This window comes from Eriocheir sinensis, chromosome 25, assembly GCF_024679095.1.
Source record: "Eriocheir sinensis breed Jianghai 21 chromosome 25, ASM2467909v1, whole genome shotgun sequence".
NCBI lineage: Eukaryota > Metazoa > Arthropoda > Malacostraca > Decapoda > Varunidae > Eriocheir > Eriocheir sinensis.
The window spans coordinates 13,948,287-13,967,384 of NC_066533.1; the positions used below are offsets into that span (position 1 = coordinate 13,948,287).

Below are 19,098 nucleotides of genomic sequence, written 5' to 3' on the forward strand. Positions count from 1 at the left end.
GAGTCTTCTGATTAATGTAAAATCACTTAGGTTTAAGGACAGACCACCAAGTCTGGACCATGGGGTCTGTGGTCTGATTTTCTATGTAAATCTATGTAAATCTCTCTCTCTCTCTCTCTCTCTCTCTCCTCCCTTCCTTTCCTTTTTTCCCTTCTTCCTCCTCCTCTCTCCTCCCTTTTCCCCTCTCTCCATTCCCTTCTCTCTACTTTCCCTATCTCCTCCCTTTCCTTTTTCTTCCTCCTCCCCTCTCTCCCCTCTCCCTACCCTTCCTTTCCCCTCCCTTTTTCCCCTTCCTCCTCCCTTCTCTCCCCCTTTTCCCTTTCCCTTCTCGTGGATAATATGCAATCGTACCCTCTCATTTTGCATCCTCTCTCTCTTATCTATCTACCTATTGTTTTGTTGTGGCTCTTCTTGTTGTTATTGTTTTTGTGGTTATTGATGTTTGAAGTATTGTAATTATTTTTATTCCTATTCATGTTTTCTCTTCTAATTATTCTTATTGTGGTTGTTGTTTTTGTTGATGTTGTTGTTGTTGTTGTTGTTGTTGTTGTTGTTGTTGTTGTTGTTAGTTTCACGCACACAAACACACACGTCAAACATCGATAAAAAAAAACTACAAAACAGAATAAATAAATAAACAAAGAATAAAGAAAGAGAAAAGAAAAGAAGAAAGAAGGAAAGTAGGAAAGAAAAAAGAAAAAGAAAAGAAAGAAAAGAGGAAGAAAAGACAAAAAATTCAAGAAAAGGAAAGAAAAAGAAAGAAAAAAAGAAAGAAAAAAGAAAAAAAAAGAAAAAATCACACCTGTCATCAACCTTACCTTAAAACATGACGAAGACACAGACGAAGAAGAGGAAGACGAAGGTGACGGAGCTGAGCCTGAGGACCACTGAGGCAGGGCGCCGCGTGGAGGGCCAAGTGGGGGTTCAGGCCATCCCCCCTCCCCCCCCTTGGAGTCTCACCCTGGGGTAGACCGGGGGGATGGGGGGGGACGCCATACTTCCGCAAGACCCCACGTGACGCCCCCCGTGTCCCCCGAGGCTCAGCGGCGGTGGCGGGGGGGCGGATTGCTGGGGGACTCATGACGCCAGTTCGAGTCCCCTTCAGTCCAACCTTCCTGCAGGGGGAGATCACGTGACTTCAGTATAGGCAAGAATAATTGGATCCTCTATACACAGATTCCAACTCCAAAAGCATGGAATCTGATCCTCTTTACGCCCCCTCCCAACAGCAGTGAAGAGAAAATATAATAAATCCAAGAATCTAATCCGCAAGACTTTCCAATCCTCTATCCACGCAGTCCAAAGCAGACACAGATTCCAACTCCACAAGCATGGAATCTGATCCTCTTTACTCCTCAATCAACCGAGAAAGAAGGAAAACAAAAATTAAAATCTCCAAGAATCTAATACGCATGAGTGTTTATAATCCTCAATACATGCAATCCTAACCCAGACACAGATTCCAACTCCACAAGTATGCGATCTGATCCTCTTTACTCCTCAACCAACCGAGAAAGAGAGAAAACAAGAATTAATATCTCCAAGAATCCAATACGCATATGTTTCTGATCCTCTATACATGCAATCCTAACCCAGACACAGATTCCAACTCCACAAGCGTGCGACCTGATCCTCTTTACCCCTCAGCCAACCGAGAAAGAGAGAAAATAAAAATTAAAATCAAGAATCTAATATGCATGAGTGTTTTTAATCCTCTATCCACTCAATCCAAACCAGACACAGATTCCAACTCCACAAGCATACGATCTGACTGTCTACCTATCCAAACTCACCTGCTTACCTATCTACCTGGCTACAATCTACCTACTCGTCTACTTACCTTCCTATACCAACGTGCTTACCTTTCATTTTCTGCTTCCTATTTATCTGCATGCCTTCCCTCCTCCTCTTTACCTCCTTACTTTCCTTCCTCCCTAATCTCATCACCTCCCTATATCCTTCCCTTCCTATTCCCTCTCTGTCTTCCTTCCTAATCCCCTTTCTACGTATTCCCTTCCTACCTACCTACCTACCTCACTCCCTTCCTGCCTACCCACCTAACTCCCTTTCTCCCTTCCTGCCTACCCACCTAACTCCCTTCCTCCCTTCCTGCCTACCTGCTTGGAAAATCAATAGATGCACGCGTGGTAGGCCTATTGCAAAGTCAACTACAACAACAACAACAACTATAATAATAATAATAATAATAATAATAATAATAATATGCGCGCACGTCACGTATTATCAAACGGAGCAAATTCTGGATCGTCTATAACATTGATTCATAAACTTATCAATGCCACGCCCTCTCTTTTAATGGGTCTCACGATCTTAATATTAAACAAATACTCCAACAGAATCTCCAACATTTCCCCCTAAGGCTCGACCCCCCCCTCCCCCCCTTGGAAATTACTAACGCCCCCCCCCCCCCCTCTTACCCCCCGAGTTAAAGAACCACTGGTCTATACCGCAGGACTGTTTGTAGCCCAGGGACCGTCTCTATCGCAGGACCGTCACCAGAGCAGGACCGTCAGTATTCCAACGCCACACCCGACGGTCCATCTCGCCTCGGGGGCACACACAAACACCCGTTACCTCACCCCGACACCCTCCTTCAGTGCTCACCCCCGCGCGCCCTCCCCCAGCACCCCGGCACCCACACCTCCCCAGCCACGCCTCACCTCCCTCTCCCCATCTCATCCCCTCCCTTCGCCCCATAGCCACGAGTATAGAATTTGTATGAAAGGAAATAAAGAGAAAAAGGAAAATGAGGAGGAAGCGTAGGAGGATTGGATACGCCACGGGTTAGTCTGCGTCCCCTCTCTCTCTCTCTCTCTCCCTCCCGACCGCTCCAAACAGCTGACTGGAGATCAATAACCTTGCACACTTGCCTCGGATGTCATGTGTAGAGTTTTACCTCCGTCCGCGGGGTCTCCACACACACACACACACACACACACAGAGTTCACTTAGCTTCATCTTGTTTTCATAGAACTTCGTGTTTTTTGAAGGATTATATGAATGTTTTTATTTTTTTTGGTAATTTTGTTGATGGTTTATTTTGAGTGTGTGTTATTTATTAAAGAGGAGGAGGAGAAGGAGGAAGATGCCAAGGAAATGTATGGAGTGTGTTTTCTCTCTCTCTCTCTCTCTCTCTCTCTCTCTCTCTCTCTCTCTCTCTCTCTCTCTCTCTCTCTCCGGTCAGGTATACGCAACCCTTCCCGCGTCACCATTACGTCATCACCTTCTCCACCAATCACGAGCCTCGAAGCCCGCCAGTTTGGGACTTCATAGCGGTTGGGAATGTTGACCGCACACACACACACACACACACACACACACACACACACACACACAAGAAGATCTGAAGTGTGGTGGTTAGCATACTCGCCTCACAACCAAGAGTTCCCAGGTTCGATTCCCGTTGACTTCTTTCGTACCCAAAGATCCGTCACCCAAGATCAACGTTGCCAGATTGTGTTACTCAGCCTCTTATATTTACCGACTTCCGACCCAAAAACTGTCTCGTGGACCCCAATAAGGAGATTCACTTATAATTATCGTTAAAATAGTTAATTCCTGATGTTTCTTGGATATAGTTAGGCGTCAGAAACCGGTAAATACTATGCTCTGAGTACGACAATCTGGCAACGGTGCCCGAGATACACACTCATTCGGAGGGGAGGGGTGGGGGATGGGGGAGATGGCAAGTCCAGCGCGTGATCAGTCCATGGTGAATGAAAGTCGGTTCCCGTTTTCTTTAAAGTCACCAGCAGGCACCCCGCAACGTTACGTATTCACCGCTAAAAGAAAAATAGTGCCTTGTCATGCGCGCGCCCACACACACACACACACACACACACACGGAGTACAATAATAAATGACTTTGCAACTAAATAACCAAATAGCTCAATAACTAACTAACTAATGAGCGATACTAACTAACTAGCTACAGATAAGTAAATAATGAATGAATGAATATATGAATAGCAATAATTATCGTTAACCGTGCAGAGAAATATTTAAAGGTAGACTGAAAAAGATATAAAACTTGCTGAAAACTTGAGGGAGAGAAAAGTTTGAGAATTATTGTGAAACGAAATGTGGCAGCGAAGGATTGACGCCACGAAACTTGACTAAAGGACAGAAAGTTTGACGATAAAGGTTTGTAGTAATTCCCGGCCCACTCGATGACGAACCGCCCCTCCCCCCCGCCCCATCTCTCTCTCTCTCTCTCTCTCTCTCTCTCATTTGATTTAATTTGATTTCACTTAGGGGACCACCTAGTCTGGACCATAGGGTCTGGATATCTATGTAAATCTATGTAAATCTCTCTCTCTCTCTCTCTCTCTCTCTCTCTCTCTCTCTCTCTCTCTCTCTCTCTCTCATTTGATTTAATTAATTTCACTTAGGTTTGAGGATCACCTAGTCTGGACCTTATATTGGGTTATGTAAATTTCTCTCTCTCTCTCTCTCTCTCTCTCTCTCTCTCTCTCTCTCTCTCTCTCTCTCTCTCTCTCTCTCTCTCTCTCTCTCTCTCTCTCTCTCTCTCTCTGTCATTTGATTTAATTAATTTCACTTAGGTTTGAGGATCACCTAGTCTGGACCATATGTTGGGTCTGAATATCTATGTAAATCTATGTAAATCTCTCTCTCTCTCTCTCTCTCTCTCTCTCTCTCTCTCTCTCTCTCTCTCTCTCTCCCCAAAAAAAATCTTGTCAAAATCCCTAAAACTATAAATCAGAGGAAAATGACCGAGGCATAGTTGTAATATCCATTGTGTGTATGACCCACGAGACTCATCTAGATAAGGGTGTTTCCCTCAGGACACTTTTATCATGTTTGGCCTGTAGCGCTGGGAGGCTTTCTTGATGGGGCCGGAGGTCTGCCCCAGCTTGGTAGTGGGGCAGGCGAGTGCTTTTTATAATGGTGCCTTTTTGCTTGCCTCATGCTGGCCCCCAGAGCTTCATTAATTTTGATCCTCTTTGGAGTTTTGATAGATTCTGGGTTGATAAGTGGTCATCAGGACAGCATATGTATACGTAGTCTTAGGACACTCAAGTGATGACTGAAAATTGCCTTGTAGTGGTGGGTGGGACTTGAACCCGGGTCTTCCAGGCACTGTGTCTGAACAATGACTACTTGGTAAATATCTTGAAGGAAATGCAGGCTCACGGTAAACAAGTTATTTGTCAGGGTTAGGAGAAAGGTCAATAAGTCAAGTAAGTTGATTGAGCTAAATGTCTAGGCCGCAGCTTCACCGCCTCCTGCAGCAGAGAACAGACCTGCTTACCGGCACCACCTGGCTGCTGCTCTGTGGTGCTGACGCCACCAACATCCTCCAGGACACAGGCTGCTGCTGGAAGATGCCTGACCACTGGTCCAGACCACGCTGGTGGGGATCCAGCGTGGCTTGGAGTGGGAGGACTCAGTGATCACACAAATGGACTCCAGAGCCACCCTTTAGGCTCTTCAGCAGCCTCAGTCGAGGACGACATGCATCTCATCACCAGCATCCTCCCCCATGTCCAGAGTCTTGCCACACTGGTCACATATAGGCCACTCAACTGGGTGCCCAGCCATGTGGGTCTAGAAAGGGAATAAGGCTGCTGGTGGGCACAAGAATGCTTGCTGTGACCAGCGACATGCTGCCAAGTCTGCAACACACTAAGGCAATGGCCAGGTGTGCCGCTGCCCAAAAGACTGAACACCACCGGGCAGTGAAGACAATCTCGTGCCAGGCAGCGGGTGCACCACAGCCTGCATCCACCTGCTGCTGCAAACCTCCCACCAGCTCCCTACAGCTGACCAGGTCCTGCTGCACCATCTGCTTTTAGGCTACAGGACACTGAATGAGCTGCAGAAAAGATTATGACTGGCAAAACGACCATTGTGTCTCCCAAGCTCATCAACCTCTCGTCCACCACCTGCTGGAATGCCGCAGCAGGGAGTGTTTGAGGCAGCATGCAGCCAGTGACCCACGGCGGGAGGGAACCAGGGCCACTGTGCTGCTCAACAGGTGCAAGACAACCTGCAGCAGCCCCTGGAGGTGATGTGAACCACCCACGCCACAACGACCATTACTGCTACACACCTACGATGGGCGGCACCAAGTGACATGCCTCGCCAGTCAGGTTGGGGAGCCGCTCATCTTTATTTGTTTAGTACTATGCAAGTATTGATGTAAATGAAATATTACTGTTATTATCATTCTCCATCTCTTTGCCTTCTATATGAAATGAAGCCCATTAGTATTCTATAATGAAAATCTGGGTAACACCAATCACCTGTCTGCCCTTCACTGTTCTCTTCCTCCACACTTGCGTACACAGAGCTGCCCCCAGGTACTCAAACTCAATTACTTCCTCCATCCTCTCTTCTCCAAACCAGATCCCACACTCTGTCATGCTCTCTGCACTAACTATGTATCTTTGCAAACTTGATAGTCTGCTCTGATGCCCTCTCAGATACCATAACCTTACTCTTGCCAATATTTACTTTCAGGTTCACTATTACACATCCTGCCAAATTAATCCACACCCCTCTGCAGCATTTCCTCACTTTCTGCCGTCACCACTGTATCATCGCCAAACAGACCTGCCACCAAAGACAGCTCCGTACCCCTTATTTGCAGCCTTGGATCCAACTCCCCTACTCTGGCTTTAATTTCCCTCCTACAGCCATCCATATAAACATCAAACAGTCATGGGAGCATCACACACACACACATACACACACACGCACACCAACACCTCCCCGTTACAAGTACACAAAAACACTCACATCCTTGTAGAAAGACCTGATTCCTTTAAGTAAACGCCCTCCCACACTATATATCTTCAGGACCTCCCGTAAGCCCTTCCCATCTACCTGGTCATAAGGTTCTCCAGGTCCATGAAATCCTTAAAAAGCTTCCTAACCTTCTCAGTGTACTTTTTAACAAACACTGTAAGAGGAAAAATATGATCAACACATCCCCTCCCTTTCCTGAAACCCCTTTGTTTGTTGCCTACACTTTTATCAGTCTTTATCATCCTCCTCTTACTTAACAAGGTAGCAGCGGGGATCATGTTTCTTAATGGTCCCTCTAAGCCAGAAAAATGAGAAAAAATCATCACTCACACAAACCATTTCATAATATATATCAAAGCGTTTGTGATCAGTTTATGTATCATCTATTTGGGGGGGTTTATACCATGGCACAAATTTGGCCCATCGCTGCTACATGGTAAAGCCACAAATTTGGCCTGTCGCTGTTATATGGTAAGGCCACAAATTTGGCCCATCGCTGCTACATGGTAAAGCCACAAATTTGGCCCATCGCTGCTACATGGTAAAGCCACAAATTTGGCCCGTCACTGCTACACGGTGAAGCCACACGGTGAAACCAAAAATTTGGCCCGTCACTGCTACATGGTGAAGCCACAAATTTGGCCCATCACTGCTACACGGTGAAGCCACAAATTTGGCCCGTCACTGCTACATGGTAAAGCCACAAATTTGGCCTGTCGCTGCTACATGGTAAAGCCACAAATTTGGCCCATCGTTGCTACACAGTAAAGCCACAAATTTGGCCCGTTGCTGCTACATGGTAAAGCCACAAATTTGGCCCGTCGCTGCTACCGGGTTAAAACAATTCTGTATACCTTTCCTGGCAGAGTGTAAGCTTATTCCCCTAAAACTGTTCCTGTCATTCCTACTCTCTTTCCCTTTGTATAGGAGCACAGTAATGGCCTTCCAGTCTTCAAGCCCCTTTATATCTATCCCTATCATTTTTTGTTTGCTCTTTATCTACGTTTATTTCCATCTCTTCCATTCATAGGGGTCTTGCTACAGTCACTGGCTCCACACACATTATCTCCATCATATAGCTGACTGGAGGTTATTCATCAGCTCAAACAAAACATTTACCTCCTTATATAGTTTTCCTAACATGTTTAGTCTCAGTATATACTAACTTTGTATTCTATATTTGACTGTTCAGCTCTGTTCTATTCACAATGTTCACCTCATACTTCATTTTCTCCTTGTTCCATAACTTCTTGTAGTGTTTTTCTCATCCTCTTATGTAATACCTTTATCTTACTTTCTACCTTGCATTTTTCCTCTTCTGGCAAACTCTTTCTCATCTAGCATTAAGCCACACCATCGTCTTCACTAATCCCTAAGGCAGCAACACTATAAGAAAATAAGTAAAAACTATCAAGACACAGAACCATCACACGCACTCTTTCTCCTGTGTTTTGTCTCCTTTTGCCTGTCCACCCTCAAGTCTCTATTTCAATTATTTTATGATCGTTTGCTCCCCAGGCAGCTATTCATCGCATGTCTCTCAAGCTGTCAGGATCATTTATAAAGACTCCAAAGCCTCTTGTGGCACCTGATGAGTCTGTGGGCTGGTAATGCAACCTTCCTTACCATGAGTTCAACACCAGTGATGGGCCAACAATAAGCCTGCCTTCTATCATGCAGTAATTCATTAAAGGTAGAAAATCATATCATCAGAGAAAAGATATTAAGTCTAATGATACTCCATCTTCCAGTGATTTCCAGGGAGTAAATAGCTTTAATAATGTGCCCCTAGTAACTTTTAGTCAGTGACAAGGCTCATTTTTTAACATACCAACAATCTGATTTAATATCCGGGCAGCATGTGGGTAATATTCCACCACTCAACAATGGCTGAAAATTGTCAGTGTCCTTCAGTAGGCCTTTAACCTAGGTCCACAGGCTCACCATGCCCACATGCCGACCGCTTGGCCTCTGTTCATAACATCACTATCCTCAAGGTGCCAGACCAACTGCAGCTATTGGCACGAAGGAAAATATTCAATGACATTTCTTTTTTGTGTGTGCATAGCCATAGTACCAGTCCTTGAAGGCTTGGCAGCTGGCCCCAGCCCATTAGTGTCATGGGCAAATTATATTTAAATTGGCTGCTGTGATATATGACTTGCTTGACATATGCTGCCTGTTAGTGCTCCAGACTTAAGTTGCTGAAGGTAGTGTTGATTGATGAGCAGGACAGCTGGTGTGTACTCTTCTGGCACTCAGTGATGGTTGGAAATTGCATGATAGTTGACGCAGGACTCCAAGACGAATGATCAGGATCACCACATCTGCACACAGGGCACTCACCCACAGCCTGCCCAGTAACAACTTCAGCTGTACTTCCCCCCACCCACACCCACACACATGCACTCACACACACACAAAACTATATTGGATTAAAGCAAACATGGAGACTGATCAACCTTTATATCAGTTTAAATCCTGCTTCTGAACTCTAGGTAAAAATAACTATTCAAACAGATGAAGAGTCCCGGTTTGAATCCAAGACTGGGTAAATACAATCAATCAATCAATTGGGGCATACACTGGGAGGTGCATCGCCTCACCCACCCTATGACGCCAAACCCAGGGGTACCTCCGGGTAAGTCTCCATGCATGCGCCCTTCCCATCCCAAGAACCTCCTGGCAGGATCTATGAACTTGCTCAAGCCATGAACACTGGGCATCCCCTTAGCCTCCTCCCCTCAGAAGTAACCCGATGAGCAGGGTCGGCATCTGGGTAGTGTGCCACATGCCCGTATAGCCTGGGTTAGCATCGATGGACTATGAAGGTGATATTTGTTGAAATGCTAATCACTGAAGCATAGTTATTTTTTTTAACCCGGTAGCAGCGATGGGCCAAATTTGTGGCTTTACCGTGTAGCAGCGATGGGCCAAATTTGTGGCTTTACCGTGCAGCAGCGATGGGCCAAATTTGTGGCTTTACCGTGTAGCAGCGATGGGCCAAATTTGTGGCTTTACCGTGTAGCAGCAACGCCAAATTTCAGCGATGGGCCAAATTTGTGGCTTTACCGTGTAGCAGCGATGGGCCAAATTTGTGGCTTTACCGTGTAGCAGCGATGGGCCAAATTTGTGGCTTTACCGTGCAGCAGCGATGGGCCAAATTTGTGGCTTTACCGTGTAGCAGCGACGGGCCAAATTTGTGCCATGATATAAACCCCCCAAAATAGATGACACATAAACTGATCGCAAATGCTTTGATATATATTATGAAATGGATTGTGTGAGTGACGATTTTTTCTCATTTTTCTTGCTTAGAGGGACCATTAAGAGACATGATCCCCGCTGCTACCGGGTTAAGATGCTGTCCATAACGCTGGTTCTCTTGAAGGGCCTCTTTGACAGCCCTAGCCCACCAGTGGCACAGGCGAATTTTATTTACAGTGGGTACCGTGATGTACGCCTCTTGCTTGGCCCATGCTGCCCCCCGCTGCTCCACCTGAATGAAGTCGCTGAAGTTACGGCAGCATGTGGGTAACCTTCCGCCACTCAGCGATCGGGGGTTGAAAATTGTCAGCATCCTTTGGCGGGACTCAAACTTTGGACCTCAGGCTCACCACTCAGCCACCGTCTCCCCAGCGATAAATTATTAACAACCAGGTTTTAATGCAGTTCTGTTATTGGAAGAAAAATTGAAGTGGCAGCACCCGGGTTCATGAATTGGGTGTAGTACTGAAGTTTTACCCTGAGGAATGAGGTGGCTGGGAGACATGTAGAGGGAGGGGAAAACACAAGCCATACCAGTAAAATTAACCCGGTACCAGCAACGGGCCAAATTTGTGGCTTTACCGTGTACCAGCGACGGGCCAAATTTGTGGCTTTACCGTGTACCAGCGACGGGCCAAATTTGTGGCTTTATCATGTACCAGTGACGGGTTGAAGTGACGCTATCGGCTTCAATGCAAGGAGGATAATGATGTGGGTGTTCATTGATCATCCTTTTATATAGACCGGTCAGGAGCACTAGGGTAACATGAAGCCAGGTCACGTCATCAATCTGGTCAAGCTAAGGTCTCCGAAGATAGGTCATGTCATTCAGGTGTCAGGTGAGGAGCCCTCGGGTAACAATACAACATCAGATGAGGTCTCGGGATACAGGTCAGGTCAATCAGGTAACAATACAACATCAGATGAGGTCTCGGGATACAGGTCAGGTCAATCAGGTAACAATACAACATCAGATGAGGTCTCGGGATACAGGTCAGGTCAATCAGGTAACAATACAACATCAGATAAGGTCTCAGGATACAGGTCAGGTCATTCAGGTAACAATACAACATCAGATGAGGTCCCAGGATACAGGTCAGGTCATTCAGGTAACAATACAACATCAGATGAGGTCTCGGGATACAGGTCAGGTCAATCAGGTAACAATACAACATCAGATGAGGTCCCGGGAAACAGGTCAGGTCATTCCAGTAACAATAAAACATCAGATGAGGTCTCGGGATACAGGTCAGGTCAATCAGGTAACAATACAACATCAGATGAGGTCTCGGGAAACAGGTCAGGTCATTCCAGTAACAATAAAACATCAGATGAGGTCCTAGGAAACAGGTCAGGTCATTCAGGTAACAATACAACATCAGATGAGGTCCCGGGAAACAGGTCAGGTCATTCCAGTAACAATAAAACATCAGATGAGGTCCCGGGAGAAAGGTCAGGTCATCCAGGTGTCAGGTCAGGAGCACGCAGGTAACAATACAACATCAGATGAGGTCTTGGGATACAGGTCAGACCGGTAGACCACACTCTGAAGCAACACCACACTTGAGGCACACCGGGGCAGACCACAAATACTGCCGTAGACACCATACTTAAGTCCTTCTCTTCTCGTTCATGACTTGAGGAAATTGCGGTTAATCTACCTAACTAACGCTTCTAATACACCGAAAAAATAGCATGCATAGGATACTTCATTTGCTTCACATTTAAGGTTTTAGTTAACGATTCATACCTATTTACCGCGTCAACGGCTTAAATATGTGGGGATGCCTTGAAAATCTCTAAGTCCCCCCCAAAAACCCCGGTTCCCCACAGGTCCCCAGGCTTGTGTTGGGGGGGAGGGGGGGGCTGGGGTGGTGGGGGGGGGGGGGAAATAGGTGGTTCTGTGGTTTAATTGCAAATGTTAGTGAATGTCTTCCCTCCCTCCCTCCCTCCTTCTCTATTCTTCCTTTCTTCCCTCTCAAGACGCCTCTCCCTCCTTCAACCACGGGAGGAAGGGGCGTGAAAGGAGGAAAGGGTAGACGATCCTTTTAACAGTGACTATGACGACGATAACATCCACACACATGCGGTTTCTTCTTGACAGCATTAAAATAAGTATACATTCGGCTATATGGGTAAGTGGAACATGACCCAGCCTATATAATACCTCAGCAACCCCAACTTCCATTTCTTCCTTTCTCTAAGTAAATACCACATACCTCCCCACGACAATTCCCTACATGAAGCCTTGAGGTCACAGGTATGAGGTGCCGTGATGGGGCCGCGTGTCTCCCCCAGGAAAAGGCGTTACGAGTGTGAAATAACTTGACACTTTCAATGATATTTTTATTTGGGTCCGCCATTGAGCTTGACCTTGATCGTGATGTCACAGGTGGCTTGAGATTTCTCCCGTTCTTTTATTGACCCGGGAGCCGTTGCAAAGGCATATCCCGGGACTACACCGGATCTCTGTAAATCAAGTTCTATACTACATGGTTGAGATGCGTTAGTGAAGAAACAGAAAAGACACATTAGTGAAGAAATATAAAGAAACATTAGTGAAGAAACATTATTTATAGTAAAGAAACATTAGTGAAGGAACATTATTTATAGTAAAGAAACATTAGTGAAGAAATATTAGCAAAAAAACAATTAAGCACTAGTCAAGAAACATAGTGAAGAAGCATGGTGAAGAAATATTAGTAAAGATACATTAGTAAAAAAAAAAAAAAAAAAAGCATGACAAGAAGCATAGTGAAGAAGTATTATCCTACCGCAATTAACAATAAACTATCAATCAATCAACCAAGCTTTTTAATTAAGGCTTTTAGAGAGGCTTATCCCACCCCTTGAGAAGCACCGATAGAAAGACGGAAATTGAAATGTAAACAATGCAGTGGCGGGCGCGGTGACGGCCACAACCCAATGACCTCCTTTTTCTGTTCCCGGGCGAGGTGAAAAAGGGTGAACAGTCTCCCGAACATAAAACAAACTACTATGAACATCCCTTTTATAGAGTTCGGTGATGGCAAGAAAGATAACACATTTGAGGACAGTCAGGACACCACCACACGGGAAATCTTTGGGGGAAATCTTTGGTGTCGAGTAAAAAAAAATGGCCGTTAATTAGGTAAGGAAAATGTGGCTTGTTACAGGAGGTTACAGTGGTAGTGTGTTGGAGTGTGGAAAGATAGGTAATACATTTGAGGACACCACCACACGGGAAATCTCTTATAGGTGTCGAGCAGAAAAAAATTGCCGTTAATTAAGGAAAATGTGGCTTGTTACAGGAGGTTACAGTGGCGTGTGTTGGAGTGTGGAACCGGCCCAGAGTGACGGTTATTCTTTAGTGACCATGGACACGACAGCCGAGGGTGGAAGGGACCGAAGAGTGAAGACGAGGGCGAACCATCGACTGTCAGCGGGGCAGCTTGTGGGAAGGCCCTGCAGGTTAGTTTTTTTTTTTTTTCTTTTTTCTTTTTTTTTGGGGGGGGGGGGGGAGTATATGCTAGCTGGTCAGTTATTTGAAGACCATATTATTATTTCTTTCCCGGTGACTTTTAGAGTGGTGGCTTGCTACGAGTTGGCGGTAATGTTTTTATTAAGTATTCCCAGCAAGAGGAAGGACAAGCGTCCGAGTATCCATATCGTGAGGTCAGCTTGTTACACAGGCTTTCCTGACCAGAATATGAACAGGAGACAAAAGTCGGGCATTATTTTATGATAGCATCGCATTTCCGTTGCAGGTGTTTCTGTAGTGATGGTTGTGGGTGAATTGAATAATTACGATGTATAATTTGTATTCAATCAACTATTATATTGTTGCACATGTTTCGTAATCACCCGGAAAAGTCAACCTTATTCATAAATCTAAATATTAACGAAACTGTCTCTGGTTTCCCCCAATTTAATAAGGTTTTTAACCATGAGTGGCGGAGGCTTTAGTATGTATCATGAGTATCCCAGCACGCCCTGCATCTCCAGCTAGGAAAGGAGGGCTAATAAACTTTGATCTGTTATCCAGTCGTAAGCGAAGGGCACTGAGGCGTACACGCCAGGAATGTCGGGATCGCCGCAGCCGACGCCCCATGCCACCATGCCCACCAGTATATAGCTCTCCCCCTGGCCAATGTCCGCGTACGGGCTCTGGCACACCAAAGCGGAGCCGCCGTCGCCAGTGCAGGTGTCCTTACCCGCCTCCCCGCCAGCACATATGAAGGACTGGTCGAGGCTGAAGTAACGGCCCAGCGAGGTGGTGCGGAGGGTGTTTTGGCAAGTATCATTATCCCAGACCGAAAGTTCCAGCTTCTTCGGCAACTGATGATACTTTCCCTGCTCGCCAAACTTGTCCTTGCCCCAGCCCGCGACGAAGCACGAGTCTTTGATGTAACTAGTGCCCAGGCAGACGGTGTCCACGTTGACAGTCAGGTTTGCGGGGGTTTTGAGGTGGAGAATGGCGTAGTCGTTGTACAGATCGCCTAACTTGTTGTAGTCAGGGTGGATGGTGACGGATGACACTCTTCTATCTTGGTGGGGATATTTCTCGTTGCTACTCTGAATGTCCCACGCCCCGAGACGCACAGTGATGTTGTCGGGATGCATGTCACTGACGCAGTGGGCCACCGTCAGGACTAGAGAGGCGTCGATGAGGGAGCCGCCGCAGATATACTGGTGCCCTGCGTTCGAAAATGTGACGGTCTTTAGGACTGCTGCCATCCACGGGAACTCCGCGAACTGTGCCTGGCCATCCTGCGAGGGGAAGAGTGACGAAGGGGAGCGTGCCAAGAAACTTAGCGTCATGCACATGAATGGTTTGAGATGAGCTCAAACTGATACAGTGAAAGGTGCAGAAGGATAAAAACAACACACACATACACACACAGAAGCATTGAGCTATGGAATAGACTGGAGGAGGAGGTGGTTTGTGCAAGAAACATTCATGATTTTAAGGAAAAGTTGGATAAGAGAGGATACGGAGACGGGACAGCGCGAGCGTAGCTCTTTTCCCGTATGTCACAAGTAGGCAAACACAACTAGGTAAATAAATACACACAGACACGCTCACACACATACACATGTACACACACCTTAAAACCACTTGGTTTGGTATCGATGCGTTGATGGTTCCTGGTGCCGCAGGAGGGGACGTAGGGGGTGACGGGGTCCAGGGACGGGGGCCTCCTGCAGCAGACATGTAATAAATTCTTGCACTCTGAACTGGGGAGTGGCTCGGACGGTGGACCAGTTTTAACCCTGCAAAGGACCAACACGGGCTTAGACATGCACATTCAGGCTCACCATGCAACAGAGTGAAGGTTTCGGCATTCTTGAACTCTTCCCTCTGATGATGTTGTCTCAGTAATGTCCCCATTGGATTTACTGGTTGCCCCTCCCTGTGTGTCTTCCTCGTTGACTTTTTAATACTATAGCAGGTCAATAAAGATCACCGGCACCGGCGTCTTATGTATAAGACTCAGGACGCTCGCAAACTTACTGGATGATCCCTTCGCCGTCGGTAGCGACCGTGCCATTTATACAAAGGATGTAGTGGACGCAGACCCCTTGGCCGTTGCTGCAACTCTGTTCCTGCTGGTCACTGCTGGCCACTGCGGGCTGCTCCTGAGGGGGTACAGAAGGATTAGAAGGAATCTGCTAGGCGTCCTACCCCCCCCCCCCCCACCTCCCCTCAACACACAGGGTGCACGAGGAAGATAGACGATTACAATAGGTCAGTCGTCCTTCATGCCCACAGGAGCTCACCCCTACATCCCTGAACTCGCTGTCTTTCACCGAGCCCCGTACCTGCCGCCGCACCCTGCTGCCGGCGCTGCCCTGCGTCGCCAGGGCCGCCGCCACCAACAGCAGCAGCATCGTGTTCATCCTCCTTTACTCTGAAAAGAACAACATGTATACTTCACTGCCTTTTAGCGACAACATTTTAATCCTCCGTTACACTGAAAAGACACATATGCTTATAACGTATGGAATGTAAGGTAAACATGGATATAAATGCTCTCTCTCTCACTTGCGATGTACACGAGATATGAATACATGCACACGTATGACTTGAATTAATGGCAGATAAATATAAATTGTATGAAGTCTGCATCAGCATCAACAGTGATGACGAGGATGACCTGTTTGTTGATGGTGATGACTTTTGAAGTAACATATGTGGTCAGTTATTTACATTATTAATCCACCCATCATATACTCGCTGTCTATTTTTGTGTGCTATGACTTTTTAACATAGCCGTCTACATGAACACATATCATATAGCAGTCTTTTCCTAATATCAGAAGAAAATTTTCATATATTTCTCCAATTTCGTTTCACGTTTTTACTCTGCAATGAATTCCCGCTTCAATTCCATCCTTATTTCTTTCCGTCTCTTTCGCGATTTCCTATAAATGATCAAGCGTCAGCTACGTGCTTCATCCCATCATACGCTCAACGTAACCTGTGGGAAGGAGGGCCATATACTCGTACAACTTTCAATTGCCGAACAAACCTCATACAGCACTTAGGGCCAGTCTTATAGTCCAGTACAGCACGTTTGTAAGCTCCCCAACCAAACACAAAACACGACGAAAATTCCTTGTATAGTGTTTTTTTCACATTTGTTAACTTTTTATGCCCTTGAACTGACTCCACTGCTGTAAAAAAAAAGAAAAAAAACACTATACAAGGATTTTTCGTCGTGTTTTGTGTTTGGTTGGGGAGCTTACAAACGTGCTGTACTGGACTGTAAGACTGGCCCTTAAGCAACATCCATGGCAGTTACGCTGGAATAGGAATCAGGGTCGTGTGCATAAAACACCCTACCATACTTGGGATATACTTTCGAGTTATCCGCCATTATAGACAAGTCATATGTGTGCAAAGCTTCACATCGCATGTACACTGAGAGACAGAGAGAGAGAGAGAGAGGGGGGGGGGGGGGGGGGGCAGGTATAATAAGAAAGCGGGGGGGGGTAGAGAGTGCGGGGAAGAAGGAGGAGGGTAGGAGGGAGGAAAAGGGAGGGATGGGAGTAGGGGAAGCCAGGGGTGGAGGTAGGTGGTGGATACACGTCACAAATACGTCACGCCTCACCTGTTCGAATGTGTAAGTGGCTCACGCAGGTTTTGCCATCACAGTCAAGAGTAAACGCCATAATTAACCGCATCTGGCATTGCACAATAGCGTCAAAAATTAGCGGAGTGTGTGAAGCAATCTGTGCCAAAGTCCCATGCTGATCCGAGTCTTCGTTTGAAAGATATTTGCGAAAAACGGTATGTCATCGGGTCTGATATGGATAGCAGTTGGGAATAGACTCACCGCAGTGCACCCGTGTTTCCTTTCTCCTCCTCCTCCTCCTCCAATGGTGTAACAGTAATGAGGACAGTTTTCGTTTGTCACTCATGCTTGACGGAGCCTTCTCGCACACCCAAGCCTCTACGTATGTCTGGATCTGTGTTTCTGGGTATCTCTATATATTGAATTTACGAGGCACAACCATCTTCATCGGAAAACAGACAGACAGACAGACAAAGGGAACACAAGGCAAACAAGAGAAAAGAAAGCACCCATGGTTTCCTAATGATGTGTCTTGGTGCCATAAGTAAACACAGAAAGCTATTGGGTGACACTAAAGGCTCTATTACACTGGGCAAATTTTCCGTGGATCTTCAGTCAAACCACGATTTCCGCTTTTCTGACGTGTCCACGATCTTCCAAAGCTACGGTTGATTTCCCCGAAGGACGACGGTATTACTCACCATCATCAGCAGCAGCAATAACAAGAAACAAATGAGAACCACGCTAGCGGAAATGTGGTTTGACTGAAGATCCACGGAAAATTTGCCCAATGTAATAGCCCCTTAACACGTCGGGTACAACTTAACATCCATTCCCGAAATTGACCTCTCTTTCGGCCACCTCCTTAGATTCTTTTTGTGAGCAGCGAGTAGCGGGCTTTTTTTTTTTTTTTTTTTTTGTTTTGTTTTGTTTTGTTTACTTATTTGTGTGCCCTTGAGCTGTCTCCTTTGTTGTAAAAAAAAAAAAAATCCAGGCCCACCACTCACCCGTCCCCGTCTGTAGGTTCCTGCTGACCCAGACGCACCCCAAGACCCTCTCCTCGACACCAATCCTCCAACGCCAGTACTATAACCTTTCAACCACTCCACAACCACTTCACCCTCACTGTTATTGGCAAGGGTGAGTGGGTGATTCTGTCTCCATATGAACAGCCACCAGCACCTCTTTCACCACCATCATCGTCACCATCATCGTCACCATCACCTTCACCATTTTTCTCTCTCAAGGGAAGAGCTAAGAACTGATCACTTTCACTCCTTCAGAACAAGCGTCACCATCACCACCACCACTACAATCATCACCATCCCCACCACCACTACAGTCATCACCACAACAACCATCACCACCACCACCACCATTACCTCGCAAAGATCTGCTGGAGGATGCACTGCCTTGGCTCACTCCCGCCTTTGCTTATAAAACCTTTCCTCCTTCCCCCTTCAGCCAGCATCCTTCCAGCATCTCCTGACCTTCAAATGTCTCTCCGCTCCTCCCCCTTTCACACTCTGCCCACACAGGATTGGCGCACACCAAATTCTTCCCAGAGTCTACTTTTTGTATCCCAACCTCGTATAGGATCCTTCTCCGTCTTCAGTATTGCAGGATCACCGACCTTATGATCCTCCTCAAGCTATCGCGTCACTGGGTTCTGTCTGCGTCTTTCCTCAGTGTCGTATTTTAAAACATTTCGTCGCCCAAGTTCACATATTTGACATGGCTTTCGTAGGAGCTGTAGGCCTTTCCAGGGGTAGTTTCATGACCCTGGTGGTAGTTTGACCCTTCTTCTGTGCCATGAACCTTAAAAAACACTCATGAAAACCCGATTGATCCCCTCTTTGACCTTTAGAAATAGTTGATGTGAGAAGGGATGGTGTCTTAAAATACAACCCTCAGTGTATTGCTCTCTCTCGCTGCACCGTTGTTGTTGTTGGTGGTGGTGGTGATGGTGGTGGTGGTGGTG

The 19,098-nt window shown here is 46.4% G+C and overlaps 1 protein-coding gene and 1 long non-coding RNA gene across 2 annotated transcripts; one reads left to right on the forward strand and one right to left on the reverse strand.

Moving 5' to 3' along the window:
- The first annotated feature begins 9,845 nt into the window (after nucleotides 1-9,845).
- LOC127003434 (uncharacterized) lies at nucleotides 9,846-13,500 on the forward strand. The gene is made up of 5 exons (XR_007757068.1): nucleotides 9,846-11,052; nucleotides 11,104-11,256; nucleotides 11,308-11,344; nucleotides 11,396-13,217; nucleotides 13,353-13,500. It is a non-coding gene; the product is annotated as an uncharacterized LOC127003434 (long non-coding RNA).
- A 350-nt stretch (nucleotides 13,501-13,850) lies between these two features.
- On the reverse strand, nucleotides 13,851-18,634 carry LOC127003433 (phenoloxidase-activating factor 2-like). The gene is made up of 5 exons (XM_050870131.1): nucleotides 18,500-18,634; nucleotides 15,862-15,950; nucleotides 15,554-15,678; nucleotides 15,147-15,312; nucleotides 13,851-14,808 (listed from the first exon to the last, which is right to left on the reverse strand). Exons 2-5 carry the CDS (start codon nucleotides 15,937-15,939, stop codon nucleotides 14,044-14,046), a joined length of 1,134 nt encoding a protein of 377 aa, XP_050726088.1. The 5' UTR covers nucleotides 15,940-15,950; nucleotides 18,500-18,634; the 3' UTR covers nucleotides 13,851-14,043.
- Nucleotides 18,635-19,098: the final 464 nt, after the last annotated feature.